Here is a 24854-nt window from a genome sequence, read left to right as displayed (position 1 = left end):
TTGCTGCAAGGGCTTGAACTCCAAGTGCCAGACATACTGAGCCGTTCCAACTGCCACAATTCACAGGCCCCAAAAGCTGAAAAGGGCGATGCCCTGTGCTCCAAGGTCTGGGACTGGGCACTATGGGGAGATGCCACGCTCTGTCCCGCTTAGGCCACACACCGCGCCTCGCCATGTGCAGCAAACTTTCTCCCTGAAGCCAGAGGAATCCGCGTACGGCGCAGTCCGTACGGTTTGGTTTGATCCAGCGGTCACCTGAGGTCTCTCAAAGAGGGGGAAAAAAAAGCCCACAAATGCCCGGAGGGACCCTGTAGATGATAAAAATGGGCAAGTTGCCTGGTTGAATGCACGACCGCCCGTAACGCAGGGGCTTCCTTTGCACCTGCACACTCCCTTCTACAGAAAACTATGTCCGTTTCATTTTTCTTTAAACACGCAACCCTCGCCTTCAGCCAGGCCAGAAATCTGCCAACAAACTACAAAAACCGATTTCACCCTCAACTTAACTCTTACAGTTATAAGAAACACCTACCCAGGACACAAACGGGAACGAACCCACGGAGGCGCGCCAGAAGTTGAAGGTGGGCTGCGAATTCTTCTTCCGGGCCGGCAGCGGCCACTTCCGGGACGACGGCGAGCGAGGCGGAAGTGCGGTCTCCTCGCGGCAGCTGTCTTTGGGCGGGCAGAGGGAGGCTCCCGAGGCTGGGGGGCCGGGCCGGGATGGCGGCAGCGGCGGCCGGGGCAGGAGCTGGGGCGGCCCAGGAGAAGCAGTTCCCGCCGGCGCTACTGAGCTTCTTCATCTACAACCCGCGCTTCGGGCCGCGCGAGGGAGAGGTAAGCGGAGCGGGGCCGCGCGCTGGCGTCCGTAAGCGGCCGAGGAGGGCGTGGGGCGGTCGTACGGCGTCGGGCCCGAGCAGCCGCGGGGTGCGCCCGGGAGGCGGCCCCGGCCCTCCCGGAGCCGGGCAGCGCCTGTCACCCTGCCCTCGTCGAGCGGCATTTACCGGGCTGCCTTGTGCCAGGTGTGTGCCCGGGCCAGGGGCTACGGCGGGGGCCACACAACGCGGGCAGGGTCTGTTCTAGGTCCTGGATCAAAGCCTGTGTATTGAGTGAAGGTTCGTCAGGCTAATCACTCCACACAGGTGGAGTCTCTCTTCTCTACATCAATCCTGGGTGATTAAAGTTGAGTTTACGTCTTTGTTGCTAGAAGTCCCCGCCTAGAAGCGTGGAACAAGAGAGGGAGACTGTAGTCCTTTAAATGCAGGCTTGGGGGATCTTTGGAAAGTTTTTTTTTTCCAAATTAATAAATTAAATCGGATGGGGGCGGGTGGGTTTTTTTAATGGTTATTTTTTAAGTTGGGGACGGTGACTTTCTCAACGGATGTCCGGCGGTAGGTTGTGTTGGCAGGAAATCACGGTCCTTTTAAAGGCTGTCAGTCCAAATGCCTGTGAACCTGCTGGGTTTAATTTGTGGGGAGGTGTAAGTCTGTGCACCTGCACACACGCTTGTTTCTTAACAAGCGTTGGTGTATTACAAATTAGCATGAGGAAAGAAATCCAAAGACTGAGTTTTCAGAATAGTTGTCTAATGCTATTTCAGATGGCATGTGACTTACTGAATATCACAATTGCCTTTCAGGCAGGTGGGCGTCGTTTACACCGTGAGGAGAAGATAATTTTTGTTTTTCTAAAAAAGGGTCTTTTGTTTTGCCAGCTAAGGTGTATGGTGTGAGAGGTTGACAGTAAATGTAGCACTTTCAACAGCTAAGACGGAAAAAATGCTTATGTCAATGTTGTGATTCTGTTTCTTCATACTTTAGGAGGAAAATAAAATTTTGTTTTACTATCCAAATGAAGTAGAAAAGAATGAAAAAATTAGAAATGTCGGATTATGTGAAGCTATTGTACAGTTTACAAGGTAACACCTTTCAATGTGCTTTTGCAGAGTTCAGTGAATTCTTAAAACTTACGCTGGAGAATTGTCCCTAACATTCTTTTAACCTTTTTAGGACCTTTAGTCCATCAAAACCTGCAAAATCTTTACATACACAGAAGAACAGACAGTTCTTCAACGAACCAGAAGAAAATTTCTGGATGGTCATGGTATCTACATACACAGTACACCTTTTTGAATTTGTATCATAAAGTGATGGGTGATCTTTACTGTTAGGAATTCAGGAAAGTCCTCCAGTCATTGCATCTGAAGAGAGTTACCATAAAGTTGGTGGCAGTTTAAAAATCAGACTGCTGTTTGGTGTATTTGTTATTGGGACTCTTTTAAGAAGTTTTGGGTTGGGACATATCCAAGTTTTTTAATTTAGGGGAAAATTTAAAACACATATAGTTGATACATTGTGTAATTTCAGTTGATCAAACTTTGTAGGTTGTTAGGAATCCCATAATTGAAAAGCAAAGTAAGGACGGAAAACCAGTTGTCGAATACCAAGAGGAGGAGTTGCTGGTAATGTGTCATTTTTTATTTCATATTTTTAGAAAAAAATTTGTTAGTATCTTGAGTGACTTATTTCTTCAGATTTAAGCTATGTCACTTCTGCAGAAGTTTCTCAGGGTACACACAGCAAAATTTTATGCTTATCGTTTCCATTAGCACAATCTTATAAAAATGTATATGTACCGTCTCTTACGAATGCCTTCTACTGATCATCTGTGTTTAAAGCCCTCCTAAAAATTAGGCTTACTGGTTCATAATTGAATTTAAATACCTCTTATTTTCAGCACACAACTACTATAGGACCAAGTTTATGAGTGTTGTATTGTTTTGCCAAGAGTCACTGTACCTTTGCTATGCAAAGACTTTTTTTGCTTTCCCTTAAATTAAGATCTGTGCCATGTCTTTGTGTTGTTTGTAGGACAAGGTTTATAGTTCGGTGCTCCAACAGTGCTACAGCATGTACAAGGTAAGCGTGACGTGCTTTCTGAATTGAGAGTCTAGCCAGTTACCCCAGTTTACATGGGATGCTTAAAATAATTCTTAACTCTTTACATGACTGCAAGGTGACTATGTGTCCATTTTAGGGGGAGGAAATAATGGGGCCTTTGAAACAGTATTGAGGTTTATGCGTGCACTTACTCAGTACTGAGCCCTTCTCTCTTCTCAGACTCGTGCTAGGAGTATATCTGCATTAGTGAACAATAGAGTCTGTGTTCTTGCGGAAAGTACATAGTGCAGGTATTTGCATGATTGAAGAAGTCTGGCAATATTATTTATATAAACTGAAACTTAGGTGTGAGTTCAGGTTTAAAAAAAAAAATGCCTAAAACAGTTAGGTGATTTTATAAAATTTACAGTATCACTTAACAGTGTTTCGGTATTTTGTGACTTATAACTCAGGCTTTCTCATGTAAGTATTTTCTGTATTCAGAAGGAACTGGGGGATGAAATTAGCAGAATTAATGTAAAAGGAAAAGAAGAACTTGTTATATTGGGAAATTGAAGGACATAAGAAATTGACTGTTTTTTTTTTTTTAATCTTTTACACCATTAGCTTTTTAATGGTACATTTCTGAGAGCCATGGAAGATGGAGGTGTCAAGCTCCTAAAAGAAAGATTAGAGAAATTCTTCCATCGGGTAAGTATTTTGAATTTTATTTGTAATCTTGGTAGTTGTCCAAACAGACTGTTAGAGAGAGACACAGACAGGTTTGTTTTCTCACATACAAAAAAACCCTAGAAGTTGGAAATGGCAAAGAGCCTCAGGCATAGTGTGACAGGATCACACCAGTGAGGAGACTCGTTAGATTTGCACTGTTGGATCAGAGCTTCTTGACATTTGTACACGGCTCCTTAGAGCATCTTGGAGATGTCTTTCGGCTTCATCTTGTCGCACCTGTGTCTGTCCCTGTGGGCTTTACTCAAAAGCAAACTTCCTGTGTGGTGGATCGGTTAATTAGCAAAATCTCACATCCTTACAGATCGATTATGTTCACTAAACAGGCGTGATCTGTATTGACTCAAGGCGAAGTCTGTGGCTGTGACACTGACTTTCTTCCCTTAGTGGTGATTAGTGTGATTTTTCTTTCCCAACTGATGTGAATGTGTCTACACAGTTGCCATTCTCCTTCAATGTAAATTTTGCATATTTGACCTTCCCCTGGTCAAATCCAGTTTATCTTAGAGAAATGACTCTCAATTTATCTTTCTCCCTACACTACCTTTGATGTCTATTTTTGAATTGTTTTTATGAAGTACTTTTCTTTCTTGTTTCTTCACTTTAATGACCATAATTATTCACTCTGACTGTCCCCTCTTCCTCTTCTTGTCTTCATTTCTCTCCTGTCCATCAACACTGACTGTATGCCCTTCCAGCGTGATTTTAGTATAAGATGGCCCATGATATCATGTGTGGAGGTCAATCTAATCTGAGGAGCACTGATATGAAGACTTAAAAGCTTCAAAGAGAGATAGCACAATGCTGAATGAACACTACTTAGGTTTGAACTTAATTTTTTGAAATTGGTACTGATTTCAGATCCAGTTCCCTGTGGCTCACCTCCGTGTTGGTCTTGGCAGTGTGCTGTTTGCTAGCATGTAATTGTACCATAAATTAAGACTAATTATTTTCAGTTGTCAGAGTACTATCTTCAATATACTATTAGTAACTTTTATGCCTTATTTTTTTCCTACAGTATTTGCAAACGTTGCATTTGCAGTCATGCGATCTACTTGACATTTTTGGCGGGATCAGCTTCTTCCCATTGGATAAAATGACTTACTTGAAAATCCAGTCCTTTATTAATAGAATGGAAGAAAGCCTGAGTATAGTCAAGTACACTGCCTTTCTCTATAACGATCAACTCATCTGGTAGGTATACCCTACAGCTTGGTGTGTAGAAGAAGAAAGTCTTTTAGGATCATAAAAAATAGCAATGACTGCGTTGATATCATGTTGTCAAACTGGAAGTAATAGCTGGTGGGGGGTGGAGGGGTAGGATGCGTCTTTTTAGATATTGTTAAAATAAGGCAGTGATTGTTTAAACCAAAATTAGGGTAATTTTGTTTAAAATTACCAAGCAGGGGAGTTTAAAACTGGTTCCACGGAAGATAGAGAAAATGTTAGATTGAAGAATCCTATTTTTTTTTTAATTAATTTATTTATATTTGACTGCATTGGGTCTTTGTTGCTGTGTACAGGCTTTCTCTAGTTGCAGCGAGCGGGGCTACTCATTGCGGAGTGGGGGCTACTCACTTCAGTGCACAGGCTTCTCACTGCGGTGGCTTCTCTTGTTGCGGATAATGGGGTCTAGGCACACGGGCTCAGTAGTTGTGGCTCGCGGGCTCTAGAGCACAGGCTCAGTAGTTGTGGCGCCCGGGCTTAGTTGCTCCGCGGCATGTGGCATCTTCCCGGACCAGGGCTCGAACCTGTGTCCCCTGCATTGGCAGGTGGATTCTTAACCACTGCGCCACCAGGGAAGTCCCAAGAATCCTACTTTTATTTTGGTATTTTTCCAAAAACATCTTCAAAGAAACAGTGTGGTAAATGTGGAAAGCATAATTTTCATACTTTTTTTTAAAATAAATTTATTTATTTGATTTATTTTTATTTTTGGCTGTGTTGGGTCTTCGTTGCTGCACTCAGGCTTTCTCTAGTTGCAGTGAGTGCGGGCTCCTCGTTGCAGTGGCGTCTCTTGTTGCGAAGCATGGGCTTTAGGTGTGCGGGCTTCAGTAGTTGTAGCACACAGGCTCAGTAGTTGTGGCTCGTGGACTTTAGAGCACAGGCTCAGTAGTTGTAGAGCACAGGCTCAGTAGTTGTGGCGCATGGGCTTAGTTGCTCCACAGCATGTGAGATCTTCCTGGACCAGGGCTGGAACCCGTGTCCCCTGCATTGGCAGGCGGATTCTTAACCACTGTGCCACCAGGGAGGCCGCATAATTTTCATACTTTATTTTAAGGAAGCTAGTTTTTAAAAAATATCCAACAAGTTATAAGTGCTATAAAACCAGGAAGTAACCCACTGTCATCAAACTGTGTTTGCCTCCTGTAGCAGGGACAAATACATAATTTCTTTGATGAAAGCATTGATACTCAAGAAGCAAACATAAACTGTTACTAAAAGCTTTCAACTCCCGAACACGGACTCTGGAGGAGCTGTGTGAACGTGCCTGAGACCGCGGGGAGAGGTCCCTGAAGACTTGAGGGGGGGCCAGCCTGTCTGTGCGCAGCTGAGCCCGGTCTGCCTGTGGTGAGCCGCTGAGGTCCGCGGGGAGCCGCCAGCTGAAAGCCCTCCGGCAGCTGCTCAAGTGCACTCGGTTTTTGTGTTTGTATCTTCTGGCACGTTGTTTGTGCTCCGAGAGCGTTGACGGTGAGCTCAAAGCAGATGGTAGGAAATACCTTAGAGTTCCGTTTGGACCGTGTTGCGTCTAAGTCATGGATTTGGTTTTAGCAGCGGCTGTGAAAGGATTTAGCAGTGGCCCCTCCTCTGTTGGGAGGAGGGTGTCAGTTGACTGTCTCGCCCAGAGTTTTTGGCCTGTTTTTGAGAGGACTTTCTTTTTAGTGAATTGATTTCCTTTTTCAGGGGTGAATGCTTTTATGAATAAATGCCTTAGCTATTTCTTAAGTTAATCAGAGTTGACCAGACTCTTTGATCTTGGCTAGATTATTTTACGTTCAACACTTGACAGTGACATAGTCTGTATTATAGACTAAACTGATCCTACCGTGAAGGATTCTGTCAAATGATGGCCACTTCATTCTCGGTAACGCTCCCGCTGAAAGAGATTCTCCAATAACTTGGCATCGCCACCAGAAACAGAGTTGGCGGGCTCTGGAGACGTGCACAGATCCCGGACCACGGCTGTGCGCAGCTCACAGCGCTGGAGTTGAGGCTTCACTCAGAGCAGGTGTGGAGGTCTTAGAGCAAAACAGGTGAAGTCCATTTAGCATTGAAGTAAAAACAAGGCGCAGAGTCATATATAAAACAGAAAGAAAAATCAGTCTTGAGAAAGTAGTAGCATCTCATGCACACAAATGAATCAGTTGAGCAGAAGAATAATTTTTTTTTTTTTAAATCATTCGTATCAAATGACTATTTGAGAAACTTTGAGAACATCTGTACTTCTGAGCACCAGTAGGCTGTTTCCTGTTTGATGTGAGCCATTGACAGAGTCCTGAATCATGTGGACCTGTCAGTACGGGGTTTTGTTTGCTTTTATTTGTTTACTTGTGCTAAGAAAGGAACTCTTTGTTTTTTGGGGGTTTTTTTGTTTGTTTTTACTTTTTATTTTGAGATTATTGAAGATTGACATGCAGTTGTAACAACTTTTCTCCAATGGTAAAATCCGGCATAATTATAACACAGTATTACTTCATTGACTTTTGTTGGGGAGCAGGAATAGGGACAAGGGTGGCAGATACTGGGAAGAGGGCTGCTACAGTCGGAGCTAGTGGACATTCCACAACCCGGGCAGGCCTCCCCATAGGCAGAATGGGAACCACCTACTTGCTGCTTCATGCTCTGAACAGCTGGCTGAGACTTATTTTCTTTTAAAATTTTCTACCCAGAAAACCAGCATCAAATTACTTAATGCCTAATGTTAAATCTTAAGTGCAATAATAAATGCAAAGCCCTAAGCACAGCGCACATAGTAAGTAGTTAAGAAATGTCTTCCATTTCCTTTTATAGGGTGTTTTCTGTTCAGTGTCCTCTGGTCTGGAGTAGCGCTGTCCAATAAGCATATAATGCAGGCCACAAATATCATTTTAAGTTTTCTAGTAGCCACAATAAAATAAAAAGAAACTGGAGAAATCAATTTTAACAGTATATTTTTAGCCCAATGTATCTCAAAGATTTTTTCAACATGTAAACACTATAAAAAATTATTAACGAGCTATTCTTTTTGTGTTCAATCCTAAAAGTCCAGTGTGTATTTTACACTCATTTCCACCAGCCACATTTCAGGTGTTCAGTAGCCAGATGTACCCAGTAGCTACCGTTTCCGGAAGCGCAGCTCTGGAAGAAATTGCCCAGAGCGTGATTCTTTACATACTGTCTGCTGCTTACCATTAGCAAGCTCTCTCCACCAGGATTTATGTCTTGAAAGGAAAGTAACATCCAGAACCTGTTTCGTGTCTTTCTCTTTCTTTCCCCTGCCCTCAGTTATTTCTGCAAAAGAAAAGAGTGGGGTACCTTCTGTGTGTTTGATTTGAAAGGTCCATCTGCCCGGTCGGCTACAGGTTACTTGCAGAATTGTTGTCACAGGCCAAGCGCTGACAGTTCTCAGCTGTTTCTGTTTTGGCCTCACCTTTGGACCCGGGACTTCGTTCTACTTGGCAGGAAGCTTCAAACCTGCTTCAGGGTGTTTGGCCCCTTTAGAGTTTTAGCTGTGGACAGACATTCTGAAAATGGGAGAGGAGAGGTGGTGTAGGAGGAGGAGGAGATAAGACAAACGGGAGGAGTCCAGGGAAGCAGGCAGCGTTTCTGCGCCGAGCCAGGCCGGACTTCTAACATGACCTGCGATTCCACTGGGAAAGAAGACAGAGCCCCTGGAATGTGGTGCAGAGGCTTGGTTTATATCAAGTTAGACTTCCTCAAGGATTTTTTCAATTATCTTGAATAGAAAAAAAAACCCAGATACAGACTCATTGTCTGTTTATATCCTTATCTGAAAAACCGGTTTCAGGTAGAGTCCAACAACACCTGCTAGTTTCTCAGGACTTTCCCAGGTGCCACTTATTCTTGCCTCGTTTCAGATAGGATGGTTTGCCCAAAAGTTTGTTTCTTTCTCTTCCCACTTTTTGCCTACACTGAATGGAGAGAATTAAAATCCAAATACATTTCTGAGACATAGCGTTTTGAGTTCCCTGTCTACAGCCAGCATAGCAGTGTGTTCAGGATGCGGGGTGAAAGAAAGTGGCCTTCCCATGTAACCCAGAGCGTGGGCAGAAACCTGCTCCCCGAAGGGAGTGTCGCAGCTGCTAACGCTCCCTGGCTAATCCCACGTGGAAGGCAAATCAAATCTGCTGTGACTTTTTACTTCAAATGGCATATAAAATGCAGGACTATGTAGTAGTGGCCTTTAGCAGGTCAGGGTAGAGTTCTAGAGCTGGACTCAAGTTTAATTCATTCCATTCTTGAACTTTCCATCAAGGAAAGGGCTTCTTGATATCATGTAAAAAAAAAAAAAGAGAGAGAGAGAGATGAACTTTTATCACAGAGCAATGGAAAGACAGAAGACCAATTCCAGACTTTTAACACAGTGCTTTTCTGATGTTTCAGGAGTGGATTAGAACAAGATGACATGAGAATTTTATACAAATACCTCACCACATCTCTATTTCCAAGGCATATCGAACCTGAGGTATGATGGGGTACTAATCTCTAGATAAATAGATAGATGGATAAATAGATATATAGACAGACATACACACACACACACACACATACACAGATTTGGGGGTGGAGTAACTTGGTGGGTGGGGCAGTTCTGATCTATATTTTACATTTTTTTTTTTCAAGAGTGTTGCATTCCATTAATTTAATCCATATATTTTACATTATTAGTGTGATGTTTAGTCATGCAGCTGTCCGTTGGTATCCATGGGGGATTGCTCCCAGGACCCCCCAGATACCCAAATCCACACACATATGCTCAAGTCCCTTATATAAAATGGCATAGTATTTGCATGTAACCTACACACATCCTCCCTTATACTATGAACTGTCTCTAGGTTATCATAATACCTAATAAAATTGAAAAAAAAACCCTAATACCATGCAAATGCTGTGTAAATAGTTGCCAGTGTGCAGAAAATTCAAGTTTTGCTTTTTGGAACTTTCAAAAGAAATTTTTGCCCCAAATATTTTCAACCTGCGGTTGGTTGAATCCACAAATGTGGAATCTGCAGATGTGGAAACCTCAGATACCGAAGGCCAACTGTATATATTTAGCGTGTGTCACTTAGCACAGAAAACCACGTATGTCAGCTTTTCTTCATTTTGTTACGTTCAAATGCAATTGCAAAGCTATGTATTTAAGGGGAGCAATTCATTGAGTAGAGGAAAAACTGGATTTTTAGGTCGGGTTCTGGGAACTCTGAAAATGCCAGGGATCTTGGACAAAACAGTGGTTAATTCTGTGGTCTTTTCATGTGCAAACATGAGATCTGATTTTGAGTTGATTATATACTTCCTGCCTGACTTTTCCATTCTGGCACTTAATTTCTCAGTTTTCTGCAGAGAACTGTAAATAATACTGCAGTGTTTTCCGCAAAGTATCTTTTTTTAGCTTTAGTTAGGTTGGAAGTGAAAAGTGTTCGTAACCCATAACATTATCATTTTGACACAGGAGTGCACACACGCACCCTCTCCCTAGCTCTGTTTTTTAAGGCCATGACTTGAAACAACAGGAAAAGAGTCTCTTTGATAAGAAATCTCAAGGTTTTGAGAAGGACCTGGTCCTGCACTTTGCTCCTTTCTGGGTAGTTTGAATACAGTGGCTAACGTTTCTGGAGTGTGTACCACACGCCAGACACGGTGTAAGTGCCCAGCAAACTTGCATTATCTCATGACATCCTGACAGCCGTCCTGAAAGCCGGGTACCTTATCTCCATCTTACAGATAGGAGACCCAGGCTTGGGGGGCTTACATGATTTAACCCCGTGTCACCCAGCTAGTAAGTGACGGAGCCAGGACTTGATCTTGGGGTCTGCCTAATGCTAAAGCACCTGCTTCCAACCACACCCTCAGAAGGATCCTTCAGGAGGCTTTCCTGTGGTGGACGGTGCTGTTGCAACAGCAGAACACTCCATTGGTGCGTTATTATATGTCTAAAGAGCCGGGCTTATAAAATAGGGATGTACAAAGTGGCAGGGAGGACACGGATGTGTGAGGACTTCTCTCGGTACAGGCTGCATGTGTGAGACTTAGCTGTGCATTTTCACTATTGGATTCACTGTTTTTCAATCTTTCATTTTCAGTTACGTGCTAGAATTTTATATAGACTAGAAGAACATCAAAAAGTTTTAGAAGAATAATAAGTGTTAGCTAATGTGACTATTAGATTTGGAATTTTTTTTCATTTCCTATGCATATTGAAGTAGTGTATCTTCAGCAGAAGAAACCAGGAATGGGTTACAAATATAGATCTATGAGGAGGCACCGTGTCATGGCTGAAGGCAGGGACTTTCAGGTCACACAGGCTTGGGTTTGATGCCTGGCCCCTCCACTCAGGGGCTGGGTGTGTTGGTGAACTTCTTTAAACTTGTTTCCATTTCTAGAAAATAGGAAGACGGCATTCCCCATAAGGGCGATATGAGATGAAATTACGTGATTTATGTCATCGCCTAGCACGTATTAAACACATGGGAGATTTCAATTATTGCTGTAAAAGGAACTAAATCAGTATGTGGAATTTAGGGCACAGTGAAGTTATGATAGTTCTGTTTAAAACCAGTGAGTTCTTTCTGTGCCTTTGTAATCCCCCCTCCCTTTTTTTTGGTGGGGAGGAATATGGAAAATTGATATAGAAAAATGGCATGGAGCCAACTAGTAAATATAAATGCTGTTTTTCAAAGCTTTGAATATAGGAAATCTAATAAGTCACTTGTCAACATTAAATTTGTTTACAGTTGGCGGGAAGGGATTCTCCAATAAGGGCAGAAATGCCCGGAAATCTTCAACACTATGGAAGGTAGGACTTCTGTCCTTTGATAGACAGTATTGGATTTTATTATCTTTTCTGGTAAAGATAAAATCATGAACACTGAATTACCTTTGTGCTACTTTATTGACAATAATCAACAAAGGAAATTCTTTTGTTTTCAATGAATTAAAACGATTACTTTTTTATATTCTGATCTGGTGTTTTCTAATTAATGTCTAGCTTCCCAAAAAGGCCAAATATTAACTAACACCCTTATAAGAATGCACTGTTTATATATTCCTGTTTATAATCTGCCTAATTGAATCAAGTCATCTCTGTGCTTCCTTTTCAGATTTCTCACTGGACCCTTGAATCTTAATGATCCAGAAGCAAAATGCAGATTCCCCAAAATTTTTGTAAATACAGATGACACTTATGAAGCTCTGCATTTAATTGTTTATAAGGTAACAGTGGTCTTTCTCTCCAGGGTTACAGATTGATACTAAAGTAAATCTTTCTTGCACGGGTGTACTAGTCGGTGGGCAGACCTCTTATGTGTTTCTTGGAACAGGTGTCGCAAGTTCTGATTATTGTAAAACTCAAAATGGGTGCTTTCTGGAGTAAGAGGGTTACTTTCAGCCCATTAAACAGTAGTTCTGTGATTAGCAAGAGTCACTGTCTGCTGTGACTCACATGTTTCAGGTCCTGCACGCGGACAGATCAGAGGCCGTCAAGGCCCGTGTTGCCTGTTGTTCGATGCCTGCCCACGCTCCAGTGGATTCTGCCTTCGCTCTGATTTGAAAGCTGTGGACTTGCTAATTCCATAAGGATAGTCTGAGTTTCTGTCAGGATATTATCTTGTAAGGATGTATATTTATGTTAGGTTGGGGTTTTTTAATTAATTTATTTATTTACTTATTTTTGGCTGTGTTGGGTCTTTGTTGCTGCGCGCGAGCTTTCTCTAGTTGCGGCGAGCGGGGGCTACTCTTCGTTGTGGTGCGCGGGCTTCTCATTGCGGTGGCTTCTCGTTGTGGAGCATGGGCTCAGGCTTCAGTAGTTGTGGCACGCAGGCTCAGTAGTTGTGGCTCACGGGCCTAGTTGCTCCACGGCATGTGGGATCTTCCCGGACCAGGGCTCTAACCTGTGTCCCCTGCATTGGCAGGCGGATTCTTAACCACTGCGCCACCAGGGAAGTCCCTGTGTCTTTTTTTAAAACAGCTTTACTGAGATACAGTTCACACAGCGTGTATTCATCCATTTTAAGTGCACAATTCAATGGCTTATGGTAGCAAAGTTCAAGGGTGCCCAAGATCACCTTCACTTCTCACACCAACTGCTAGTTCAGGGGTCCTTTTGAAGTCTTTGTCTGGTTTTGGTATCAGGGTTAACACCCTGTTTTTTGGAAGACTTTGTGAAGGATTGGTGTGAATTCTTCCTCAAATGTTTGGTCACAGTGAAGCCACCTACATCTGGGCTTTTTTTTGTGGGTAGTGTTTAAATTGTTAATTAGTCTCTTTGCTTATTATAGATCTTTTCTGATTTTCTACTTCTCTTTGAGTTAGTTTCAGTGGTTTGTATCTTTCTAGGGATTTGTCCATTTTAAGTTATTCAAGTTGGTGCATAATTTTTCATAATATTGTAGCCTTATAATCTTTCTTTTCCTTTAAAGTCAGTAATGATGTCTCCTTTCATTCCTGATTTTAGTAATTTGAGTCTTCTCTCTTTTTTCCTTGGTCTAGACAGGTTAGCTAAAGATTTTTCAGTTTTGTTGATCTTTTCAGAGAATCATCTTTTGATTTCATTTTTTCCTCTTCTGTCTTTCTGTTCTCTATTTCAACTTATTTCTGCTCTCTATTTCAACTTATTTCTGCTCTAATCATTGTTATTTCCTTCCTTCTGCTTGCTTTGGGTTTAGTTTGCTCCTCTTTTTTTCCAAGGTCTTAAGATGGAAGTTTACATTATTGATTTGAGATCTTTCTTCTTTTTAATACATGTGTTTACAGCTATAAAGCTGGGAGACTGTAATACTAAGATGTAGTAGATTGTCTTTTATAACCATTCCTCCATTTGCTGTCTGCCGTTAGGACAATTTTCCTCTGGAAATTTAAGTGATTGTTTTTTATATTTTTCTCCAGTGATGGTGTTTCACTGGGGAGGGAGCATTAATATGTGGACTGGGGTGGTGGATGGGGCAGGATTGTCCACGAGGTGACAGTTACTGAGAAAGCGATGGTCAGTGGGGTTCACATGTACCATTCTGTGTACATTTTTAATATATTTGAAATTCTTCAACTTTTTAAATAGAGACTTGAAAAGGCACTTTTTTTTTTAAACATCTTTATTGAAGTATAATTGCCTTACAATGGTGTGTTAGCTTCTGCTTTATAACAAAGTGAATCAGTTATACATATACAATATGTTCCCATATCTCTTCCCTCTTGCATCTCCCTCCCTCCCACCCTCCCCATCCCACCCCAGGCACTTTTTAAAAAAAAAAATCAACCTGTAAGGGATCAGTTGTGCAAATGCCTGAGGCGCAGACATAAGGGAAGCAAGCTGGATCAGGCTTCAGGACCCTGTGACACACAGAGTTCGTGTCCCAAGGAGACCAGCCGTTGTGCAGGTCTGCCAGGTAGTGACCAGAGTGAAGAGCCAGCGGTCCCAGATCTCTTGACGCTTTAGGAGAGGCTGGAAATCGGAATTTTGGTAAAAAACCAGTTGGCATCTGAGTCAAAATTACTTTAAACACAAAGAAACGCCTATATTGGATGGAACTGGCCTGTAAGTCTCCCAGTTTGCAGCCTGTTTATGGGCAAATAATAATTATGATTTGGTTGCAAAATAGCATAAATGTTATTAACTTTGGCCACTTAAAAATAAAGTTAACAGCTGATAGAGGTTGAGAGGCAGAAGTGGGGAGAGGTGCAGGGACAGGGGCAATGTTAATATCCTCGTTCAGAAGTGGCAGTTCAGGAGCTTGTGCCTGTGGCTGGTGGCGTGAGAAGTGAGCCATTTGAGGCTGTAAGGTGACCATCCAGTGGAGGAACTAGAGGGGCTGTAAGCTCTGGGGGTGGGGGGAGCGGCTGGAGAGGGGCCTCATCCCTCATGACTGCCAAAGGCGGCGGTGGTGTTGACCATGTTATCTAGAACGTTAACAGTGGTTGCCGGGCGAACAGGCCTCAGAGAAGGAAGTCCTTTGCATTTTCATCATAAGCCTATATGTTCTGTTTGACCTTGTTTCTAACACTATACATTGCTTTGATAAATTTAAATATTTGGGGCTATTTATTTATGATCTGGCTTGCTGTAGGTTCCTGTTACTCACTCATGTCATAACTGCAGTATTTGCTATAATAAAAAGTGAGATGAGGTGACATTAATTTGCTGTTTTTTTTAAGTTGTGTTAATGGAGATTGTCAAACATTCACAAAAATAGATTAGAATAATGAATACCCATGTACCTATCACACAGCTTAATTAATAATATGCTAATGTTTCATCTCTCTTCTCTACATGTTCTGGTGTTTTGGGGTTTTTTAATAAATTTATTTATTTTATTTATTTATTTTTGGCTGCGTTGGGTCTTCGTTGCTGCGCGCGGGCTATCTCTAGTTGCGGTGAGCGGGGGCTACTCTTCATTGCAATGCGCGGGCTTCTCATTGCGGTGGCTTCGCTTGTTGTGGAACACGGGCTCTAGGTGCGAGGGCGGTAGTTGTGGAACACGGGCTCAGTCGTTGTGGCTCGCAGGCTGTAGAGCGCAAGCTCAGTAGTTGTGGTGCACGGGCTTAGTTGCTCTGTGACATGTGGGACTTCCCGGACCAGGGCTGGAACCCGTGTCCCCTGCATTGGCAGGTGGATTCTTAACCACTGCACCACCAGGGAAGCCCCATGTTCTGGATTTTTGTTAGAGCATTTTAAATCATCTCATTTCCCTTATAAATAGTTCATTTTGCGTCTCTAACTAATAAGGACCTCTGTTTTAATATCACCACCCTGCCATTATCACACTGGACCAAAATAACGTTAATAACTTCCTTAATACCATCTATTATCCAGCCCCTATCCAGATTTCTCCAGTTGACTAAAAAAGTCTTTATAAAGTTGATATATTTAAATAAAGATTTAAACAAGGCCACTGCATTTGATTATTTAAGTCTTTTTTTGTACCATTTTCTAATCTTTGGTTTCTTTTCTCCCCTCCTCCCGCAGGCCATGAGTGCAGCTGTGTGCTTTATGATTGACGGTAGGTACACACCTGTATCTGATTTCACCTGATTAGCTGAGCCTTTTCTCTTTACGCTTTGCTGTGGTCTGTTCCTAAATGATAAACAAGTTGTCGTAGCAACAGGGAGGCTGTATTAAGCCTCCATCTGGGGCCTCTGCCATCTTAACCAGCTATTTCTAATATCGTTAAAGTCCCAGCTTTCCTGCTTCTCAGCAGCAGGACCTGGGCACCTTTCTGTGCCTTCCTGCCCGTGAAACGATTATGGGAGTACACATCTCAAAGGGGGCTTTAGGATTAAATGAGGGAATATTTGTAAAGCGCCAACAGTGCCTGGCCTGTGAGTGCTGTGTAGTGTTTGTTAAATAAATATTTGACCTTCCTAGGTCTGCTGGGGGTAGGCAGTCAATTTACTACCCCGCAGGGAGTGCTTCAGTCAGCATTCACAGTGAGATAGGTCTTTGCCTCTTTTTCATCTTAAATATAACTAATTCTGTCTCCTCTGTTTCTCTTCTATTTGGGAGGGGAGGGGGATCTGATCATTTAATTGTTTTATTTCCCAGATCAGTACAGTTTTCATCTGAATATTTTTGTTAAGATGGTAAAATGAAAATTGACCTTTTTAACACAGTGTCCTAACACTCACTGGTGTTTCTTGAATTACTTGTTAGCCTCTATCCAGCCTACATTGGACTTTTGCCGAAGACTGGACAGCATTGTCGGGCCCCAGCTCACAGTGCTGGCCTCTGACATTTGTGAGCAGTTTAACATCAACAAAAGAATATCTGGGTTTGTACTTTGCTTTGTGTTTGCTTTTAAGCATTTAACTGGCTTTGGAAGAATAAGGGTGGTTTTTGCTTAGAACATGGATGGTGTTAAGGTTCATATAAACTCTGAATCCAGAGAACAAATGTGCTGTTTGGTCCTGTCTGCAAAGCTTCCTGGGGAGCTGTTCCTGAGTTTTTCTGCCCCACAATGACGGTTGGGGCCGGGTCTTCTCTTAATGCATCCCCTCAGCCCTCCGCAATGGTGGTGTGAACGTGTGGGGTTAGATGTGCTAGCTCTGCCTGTGGTCTTGGCCTTGTGAGTTCACCTCACATCCCACATGACCCGCCCAGGCTGTGAAATCCACACTGGCAGAGGTAATCAGCAGGGTTTTGCTTTGCATAGACAGAAAGCACTTTGCCTCTTGTGCAGAAATGTTCCTGGTGAGGTTGCCTGTGACGTAAGCCAGTAGGCGTTGGTGCTGAGTCTGGCGTCTTGAAAGGCTCTAGGCTGAGTATCAGGAGACTCGAGGTTAAACTCACCTTGGTTCTAAAAACACCCTGAAAAGTCACTGAACCTCTTTCTACTCTCTCCTCAGTGCAAAGTCGAATGACTGTAAAGGTAAAGTGCGTAGAGGGAAAGTACTTTAAGGAATAAAAGCCTTCTTTATATGGGCTTCCCATGTGTTTGAGAAGTTACTAAAATGCTGTGAATTTATATATAAGCTTGTGCTTGTAGTGATCATATGTTGTATGTATGTGGTCTTACATAAGCACCAGCCCACAGAGAGGTCCCACACGGCCTCCAGGTGAAAGCACGGGTAGGTTTTGTATCTGCAAGTGGATTTTTACTGCTGACAGCTTACTTAGTTTTAGAAAAGATACAGCCAAGGAATGCAAGTGCCTGACCAGCTTACATCTTGACAGTGCTGTTTAATCTAACTTTTTGACCATGAACCTGACAGATTTTCGATTTTGAAGGAAGCATGTGACTTAAATCTGTGTTGGATCATGCAAGTTATGAGTGGAGAATGATTAAGTGTACTTACCTACATCCCCAAACCCTTGGGAGATGACTGGACATTTTAACTGCTCTGCCCGTGCTTTCGGCAGATATGATGAATATCAAGTAACTCATTGACAAATATCCAGAGGTAAACTTGCTGTCTGGTACCTTTTATTTTACAAATCAGGTTAACCCTCTTTGGGATTGTACAGAAGAAAGGAGATGGCCTTGGATATTAATTATCCTATCAGCAGTTTTCTCTCTGATATTTTATTATGAAAATTTTCAAACATAGGAAGGTTGAAAAAATTGTACAGTGGATACACATATACCCCCACTTAGATTCTTCCATCGGCATTTTGCCATGTATGTTTGGGCACAGATCTGTCAATTCCTGTCTAAAGGACAATTTCTTGACTGTTAGGAGAATCACTGAACAGTACCATTAGCCCCTGGAGGATAGGGTACCTGGCAAACGTGATGGTGAAATAAGTACCACACAATTTAGGGGTGTGCCCAATAACAGGAATTCTAGGAACATAGTTGTTCTTATCTTTGAAACCATGTCCTGAAAATGGTTCTCGATGCATCTGAGATGTTTTATATATGAGGAGCTTTGATTACCAAACCGTAACCATCAACTGACTAAAGATAAAAGCTTTTGAGTACAAAAGATAATGTAGTTTTCTTCCAGAAATCCTTCTGACGCAAATCAAGAGATTTTACGTGCCAGTCCTGGGACCTCCATAAGTCATATCCCAGAGAAATTAGAGGCAGCCCTGAGGGAGGAAAGACCCCAGCCAGCAGCATGTCAGGGGCATTGTTGGGGGGCGGAGGGGGCTATGTTAGCCAGCTGTCCTGATCCCAGAGGCCAGCTCCGGGACCTCTGCTGTCTCGGCTGCAGCCCCCGCTAGAAAGTGCCCATGGGGCTGTGCGCCAGTGTTTAGCGTTGAGTCCAGATTTGTAAACTGCAGCTCTTAACGTTCCTTATGAAATTGAGGTCAGCCCTTTAAAGAATGGTGTGAAGTAGGTTTGTTTGGTAATTGGTTTCTATTCCTTTGTGGGCCACCTCAGTATTTTTCTTCTCCAGAACTTAAAATTCTATTATTTTTCTTTTTTTGAGAGTAATTTATGTCCTTAATTTTTAAACAATTCCAAAATAGAAATATTGGAAATCTTATTTGGCTTCTGTCTTTCTGGACTTGTACACACATATAAACACAGTGACATACACACATGGTATTTTTTACACATGGACTTTTGAAAATATATCATGCTGTAAATCTGTAGCTTTAAATAAATAAATAAATAAATATATGGTATGAGCATCAGTTTAAACCAATAAATACAGACCTACCTCATTCTTTTTAATGGCTTCATAGTATTTAATAGGAAAAGTGTGTCCTATTTGCTTAATCCCATTTAATGGTTAGGGCTGGTTATGGCTATTAGTATTACAAACAGTTCTGTATTGAACAGTCTGGTACTTAAACACCTAATTATCTCCTCAAGAGGAATCCCTAGGATTGAGCTCGGGGGCAAAGGAAATGCACATGTACCGCGTGGCTCGGCTCCCGCGGGGGCGGAGCCATCATCCCCTCCCGCCGGTGTCACCAGCTCCCGTTCTCCGTGCTCTCGCACTCTGACAGGGACACTGAGGTTGGGCATCTCCTCGTCTGTTCATGGGCATTTCTGTCTCCTCCACAAGTTGTCCCCGTCCTCTGGCTCTTTCCGTTGAAGTGCTTTGTCTTTTTTCTTTTACATCAGGCATTACTTTTACAATACATCTGGTCTTACTTTTACATTAGGTATTACTCCTAATGTAATACCCTTTAGTCATGTTGCATCCTCTCTCCTTTATATTTAGTCAGTTTTATTAATCATTGCCTTTGGATTTCTCTTTAGTGGCACACTTGGGGCTTTCCACCCCAATATTGTAAAAATGTCCCATTTTTATCTGGTACATTCCTGGCTTTATTTTCTGTGGTAAATCTCCAATTCACCTAGAATTTTTAAGGGCTTGCAGGAGGGCTGTAACTTAAAATTTTCCCCCAAATCGATAGTTTTCTGAATCTGAGACTTTAGTTTTTGTTTCTTTCACACACCCCTGTTCACTAGCCAATTCTAATATTAAATTTGAAAAGGCAGGAAGGAGGAGGAGGATGTAGAAAGTTATTAGAAAAGGAACCTGTTTCCCGTGAGCAATTTTTTTTTATAATCCTTTTTTATCAGTCTTCTTGAATAAATGTGTAAAGTAACCCAGTTGCCTGGGAGGCTGAGTGCGCTGGGATTCCTACCACAAGTGAGGGGTGTAACCATTAACAGTACGGGTCGGTTATGAGCAGACCCGGGATTGGACACGGGCAGGAGCAGGAGGAAAGCGAGATGGGAAGACCTGGCCCCGGCTGTGGTCAGTGGTGTCTAATGGCAGAGCGGGGTGGAGGAAGTCTTCTTTGCCTTAAGTTTGATCTGATAAGTGAGGAATGGCCAGTAGCCGTATTCAGCTAGAAATCATCTATCTGGCAACCTTCAGCTCTCTGGAACACAGCCCAGAACGAATGAAAACCACGGCTGGTCCCTGCTCCCAGCCAGCTGCCCAAGTCCACAGGCAAAACTCTACGAGCAGTTAGGTGCGCACTGAACAGCCGGTCATTTCCTCCCCTGGTTCACAGCTCACAGTAACCTTTCCAGGTAGGCTTTGGAAGTTTGGAAAGGTTTTCACATAACTGGTCCTTAAACACTTAAGTCTCTGGCATCTCAGTGAAATTGATGCTCTTCACTCATGGGAGATATCCCTGTCACCTCTTTTTTTTAATATAAATTTATTTATTTTATTTTTGACTGTGTGGGGTCTTCGTTGTGGTGCACGGGCTTCTCATCACGGTGGCTTCTCTTGTTGTGGAGCACGGGCTCCAGGCGCACGGGCTTCAGTAGTTGTGGCACGTGGGCTCAGTAGTTGTGGCTCACAGGCTCTAGAGTGCAGGGTCAGTAGTTGTGGCTCACGGGCTTAGTTGCTCCGCGGCATGTGGGATCTTCCCAGACCAGGGCTCGAACCCGTGTCCCCTGCGTTGGCAGGCGGATTCTTAACCACTGTGCCACCAGGGAAGCCCTGCTATTTTTAATGTGAGCAATCTTGTTATCTTTTCTTTTTTTTATTTTTATTTTTATTTTTAAAATTAATTAATTTTTTTGGCTGCGTTGGGTCTTTGTTGCTGCGTGCGGGCTTTCTCTAGCTGCGGCGAGTGGGGGCTACTCTTCGTTGCGGTGCACGGGCTTCTCATTGCGGTGGCTTCTCTTGTTGCAGAGCATGGGCTCTAGGCACGCGAGCTTAGTAGTTGTGGCTCACGGGCTCTAGAGCACAGGCTCAGTAGTTGTGGCACACGGGCTTAGTTGCTCCGCGGCATGTGGGATCTTCCCGGACCAGGGCTGGAACCCGTGTCCCCTGCACTGGCAGGCGGATTCTTAACCACTGCGCCACCAGGGAATCCCCACTATTTTTAATGTGAGCAGATCTTGTTTTCTTTTATTAACAGTACATTGCAAGTAACTTTTTTTCTATTTTCGTTTTTACATCATCCTTCATGGTGGGTGGAGTGAAAAGAGGCCACATTTGCCCCTGTCCTAACTACCTAAATAACATCTCTCATGTGAATGTCCATGTGGGGTTACAAAAGGAAGAATTCCAATCTTCTTAGAAGAGTGTTGTACATGTTATAAATGAGAGAAAGAGGAACGCCACACAGAGTGTTAGACAAATAACCAGAACTTTAAGCCTGATCGAAGGTCATAGAAGTTTGTCTGTCCAAACAACTAAATTTACAACTCTTTCCAAACTTCTTTTAAAATTTTCATCTTTCCAGACAATTTTTCTTGTAGTTATACTTGTTTTCTTAGATTTAGGGGCCTGCTAAAAGCAAATTCTGGTTTTATAAGAATTCTGTTTTCATTTTCCTGGGAACTAAATCGTCCACATTCTTCCTCTGCTTAGAGGTAGAGTATTACAGTAGTAACCCGCTTCCCCGGAGGTCGGGTTTCCGGCACCCTCAGCCCGCCAGCACCTGGCTGCTCTCCCTGCAGTCAGCAGAGCAGGCTTCTGGCCCCAGTGGCGGGGCTGCCCAGGCTCTCACCCAGACCCCCGATTGTGAGCTTAAGGCACAGCGAGAGGTGAGGGAGGGGAGGCCCCGAGAGCCGCGTGGCCCAGCCGTCAGGGTGGCTCCTCGAGGAGTCTCAGACTCTGACCCGGGAGACAGCGAAGTAGCATTGCCCGGTCATCCAGAATAATAAAAGGGTAAATCCCAGTTAAATACTTCCGAGGAGGTTCATACGTTTTAGAATGATCTCTGAGGAGGATGATGGAAGCTTTGTTACTTACATTGCTAAGCTTCCGTTCTGTGGCAGTTTACATACATGCAGCTGCGGGGTAAATGAGATGTACGGGGGTCAGCACCCTTTTTCTGCAAAGGGCCAAATAGTAAGTACTTTAGGCTCTGTGGGCTGTGTATGTTCCAAGTACTCAACTATCCTTCAAGCACAAGAGCAGCTGTAGACAATACATAGGCATATGGGTGTCCCAGTAAAACTTTATTCAGAAAAACAGGGCCTGGTTTGGTCCTAGAGCCATAGTTTGCTGATCCCTTCACTGGAAGATAAATGACCTGCCTTGATTTATTTTGTTTTTTGTTTTTTAAGTGAACAAATAACTGAGTGACTGCCATTTATAAAACACTGTACTTGAAAAAAAAAAATCATCACATAATGGTTAAAATATTTGGGGTTTTAAAAGTACATACTTGAGCTTGCTGGGAAATTCAGTCATTTTGAATACCTCACGGATACCAAATAAGTTACTGCTGAATGTTACGTCTTAACTGAGGTTCTTGATTTGAAGGCCCAGCCATTGAAAATACCACCTTAGCCATTACACATTTAGAGTTTTTACAGTGTAGTTGTATATTTGGGTAATTGTTCTTTCAGAATGTTACCACCTCAATAACATGTTTTCACAGGTCTGAAAAAGAACCCCAGTTTAAGTTTATCTACTTCAACCATATGAATTTAGCAGAAAAAAGTACAATTCACATGAGGAAAACACCCAGTGTGTCACTTACGTCTGTTCATCCAGATTTAATGAAGATTCTGGGTGACATCAACAGTGATTTTACAAGGTAATTCTAACCACCTCACCAATTAGACGTCCACTTTCTAATAAGAGACATTAAAGGAATCATCTTCAAAAACCGAGTGACCCCAGGCCCCTTCAGAGGTCTCGACCACCTCCCTGGGCACCAGTTCCAAACATCATTAAGCCCAGAAGGGGCTGGTCACTCACAGGGGACTCCCTGAACTTTTCAAATGGCTCAAGTTTCCTGTTTCTTGTTTTAGAATGTTTTTCACAATCCAGCTATGTATATAAAATAAACAATTGCGTTTCGAAACTCTTTTCTTACAGAGTGGATGAAGATGAAGAAATCATCGTGAAAGCAATGAGTGATTATTGGGTTGTTGGGAAAAAGTCTGACCAGCGGGAGCTGTATGTTATTTTGAATCAAAAAAATGCAAACCTCATTGAAGTAAATGGTAAATAGGATTTGGTATTTGAGCAGAATTTTAATGCTACTGATATTTAAAAACTATCTTTTCAGTGTACTAAGGAGCATGCTAAATAGGACAAATCATGACTGTTGAGATTTTAAGCAGATGCCCCTGTTGCTTAAAAGAAATCATCATTTGGTCTATTCGGGAGTGGGACAGTGGGGCGGTGCACCCCAAGTGTCAACTGTAAGGACGATCAGGTGTGAGGTTTCTTCTGCAGACATCTTCTGGGGTGTATTACACTTTTCTCTTGATACCAATACTTGTATTAATAATCTGTGCATTAGAAACAACCTCAGTGAATACATGCCTCATTTATTTATTTATTTATTTTTGGCTGTGTTGGGTCTTCGTTGCTGCACGCGGGTTTTCTCTAGTTGTGGAGAGTGGGGGCTACTCTTTGTTGCCGTGCGCGGGCTTCTCATTGGAGTGGCTACTCTTGTTGCGGAGCACAGGTCCTAGGCGCACGGGCTTCAGTAGTTGTGGCATGCGGGCTCAGTATTTGTGGCTCGCGGGCTCTAGAGCGCAGGCTCAGTAGTTGTGGCGCGTGGGCTTAATTGCTCTGCGGCATGTGGGATCTTGCTGGACCAGGGCTTGAACCCGTGTCCCCTGCATTGGCAGGCGGATTCTTAACCACTGCGCCACCAGGGAAGCCCCTACACACCTCATTTAAAACGGGAATTGAGTAAAGTCCAGATAATGACGCCACTGTTGGAGCTCCTGATCCACAATTCAGGGTTGCAGTTAGAGTTTCTGTGTTTTTGAATCAGATTCCTCAAGATTTTAGAAGTTGTGCTCCTCACCCCCCAACCTGCGGGTGTCTTAGACACTTTGGGTTTGAGCTTAACATTTATCAAGGCTTCTGAGATTTAAGGTCAAAATTAATGCAGACCTTTATTTATGGCCAACTTTACTCCAGGGAATTTAAGGTACTGATATATATTATATAACCTTTCCAGTGAGAATTTCTATACCTTACTCACCATTTTCTCTTCTTTTTGCAGAAGAGGTCAAGAAGCTTTGTGCGACGCAGTTCAGTAACATATTCTTCTTGGATTGACTGACAAGGGCTCACCGAAACATCTTTTAAAAAAACAGCTCAGCAAGCATTTTGTTTACCATTGCAGGTTATTGGTCATATTATTGACTGGATTAATGACAATAGTAAAGCAATACTTGCTTTGAAGAATCAAATTTCTACTCAGCCTGATGATCCCCTGAGGTTTTTAGATTTTAAATATTTATGTGGAATTAAAGGTAGTCAGCTACATCTCTTTCATTCCATTCTTTTGACATTATGTGACTATTTTACTGGAAAATAAGACTAATAAATTGTTAAAGTTTTTAAAATTCTGGTCTTGCATTGAGTCTCTCTGGTTGCTTGTTTGTAGACCACACCAGCCATGGGTCCCTGGTTCATCCTCAGGAATATTCTAGCAGCTAAAGGTGCTCAGAGTTGGGATTCCTTCCCCGGTCCCTAGGCCTGAAGTGGTAAACTATGAGGCATTTGCCCAAAGTAATTGCTGGACTTGGTTTTTATCTTGAGCAGTAATGTGATTTTTAGACCACAGATAAACATCAGACAAAGAACGTAATGCAAGTGCCCCAGTGTGCTCCAAACATAAAGCCACGCAGAACTCCCAGGTAGGCACAACCCCACCTGCATGCTCACAAC

General features: G+C 42.8%; 1 protein-coding gene across 2 annotated transcripts; it reads left to right on the top strand.

The window, feature by feature from the left end:
* Positions 1 to 630: 630 nt before the first annotated feature.
* CCZ1 (CCZ1 homolog, vacuolar protein trafficking and biogenesis associated) lies at positions 631 to 24529 on the top strand. 2 transcript variants are annotated; one of them, XM_007186728.2, is made up of 15 exons: positions 631 to 834; positions 1818 to 1915; positions 2007 to 2115; positions 2381 to 2458; positions 2868 to 2915; positions 3504 to 3587; positions 4645 to 4820; positions 9231 to 9312; positions 11582 to 11643; positions 11948 to 12059; positions 15805 to 15838; positions 16489 to 16606; positions 22594 to 22752; positions 23037 to 23164; positions 24184 to 24529. In XM_007186728.2, exons 1-15 carry the CDS (start codon positions 721 to 723, stop codon positions 24237 to 24239), a joined length of 1458 nt encoding a protein of 485 aa, XP_007186790.2. In that variant the 5' UTR covers positions 631 to 720; the 3' UTR covers positions 24240 to 24529. The 2 variants fall into 2 exon arrangements, with proteins under 2 accessions (XP_007186790.2, XP_057385171.1); XM_057529188.1 differs by having other exon boundaries at positions 632 to 834; positions 2007 to 2100.
* The last annotated feature ends 325 nt before the right edge of the window (positions 24530 to 24854 follow it).

Source organism: Balaenoptera acutorostrata, chromosome 15 (genome assembly GCF_949987535.1).
Source record: "Balaenoptera acutorostrata chromosome 15, mBalAcu1.1, whole genome shotgun sequence".
NCBI classification, from domain to species: Eukaryota; Metazoa; Chordata; class Mammalia; order Artiodactyla; family Balaenopteridae; genus Balaenoptera; species Balaenoptera acutorostrata.
This window is presented reverse-complemented; position numbering and strand designations above follow the sequence as displayed.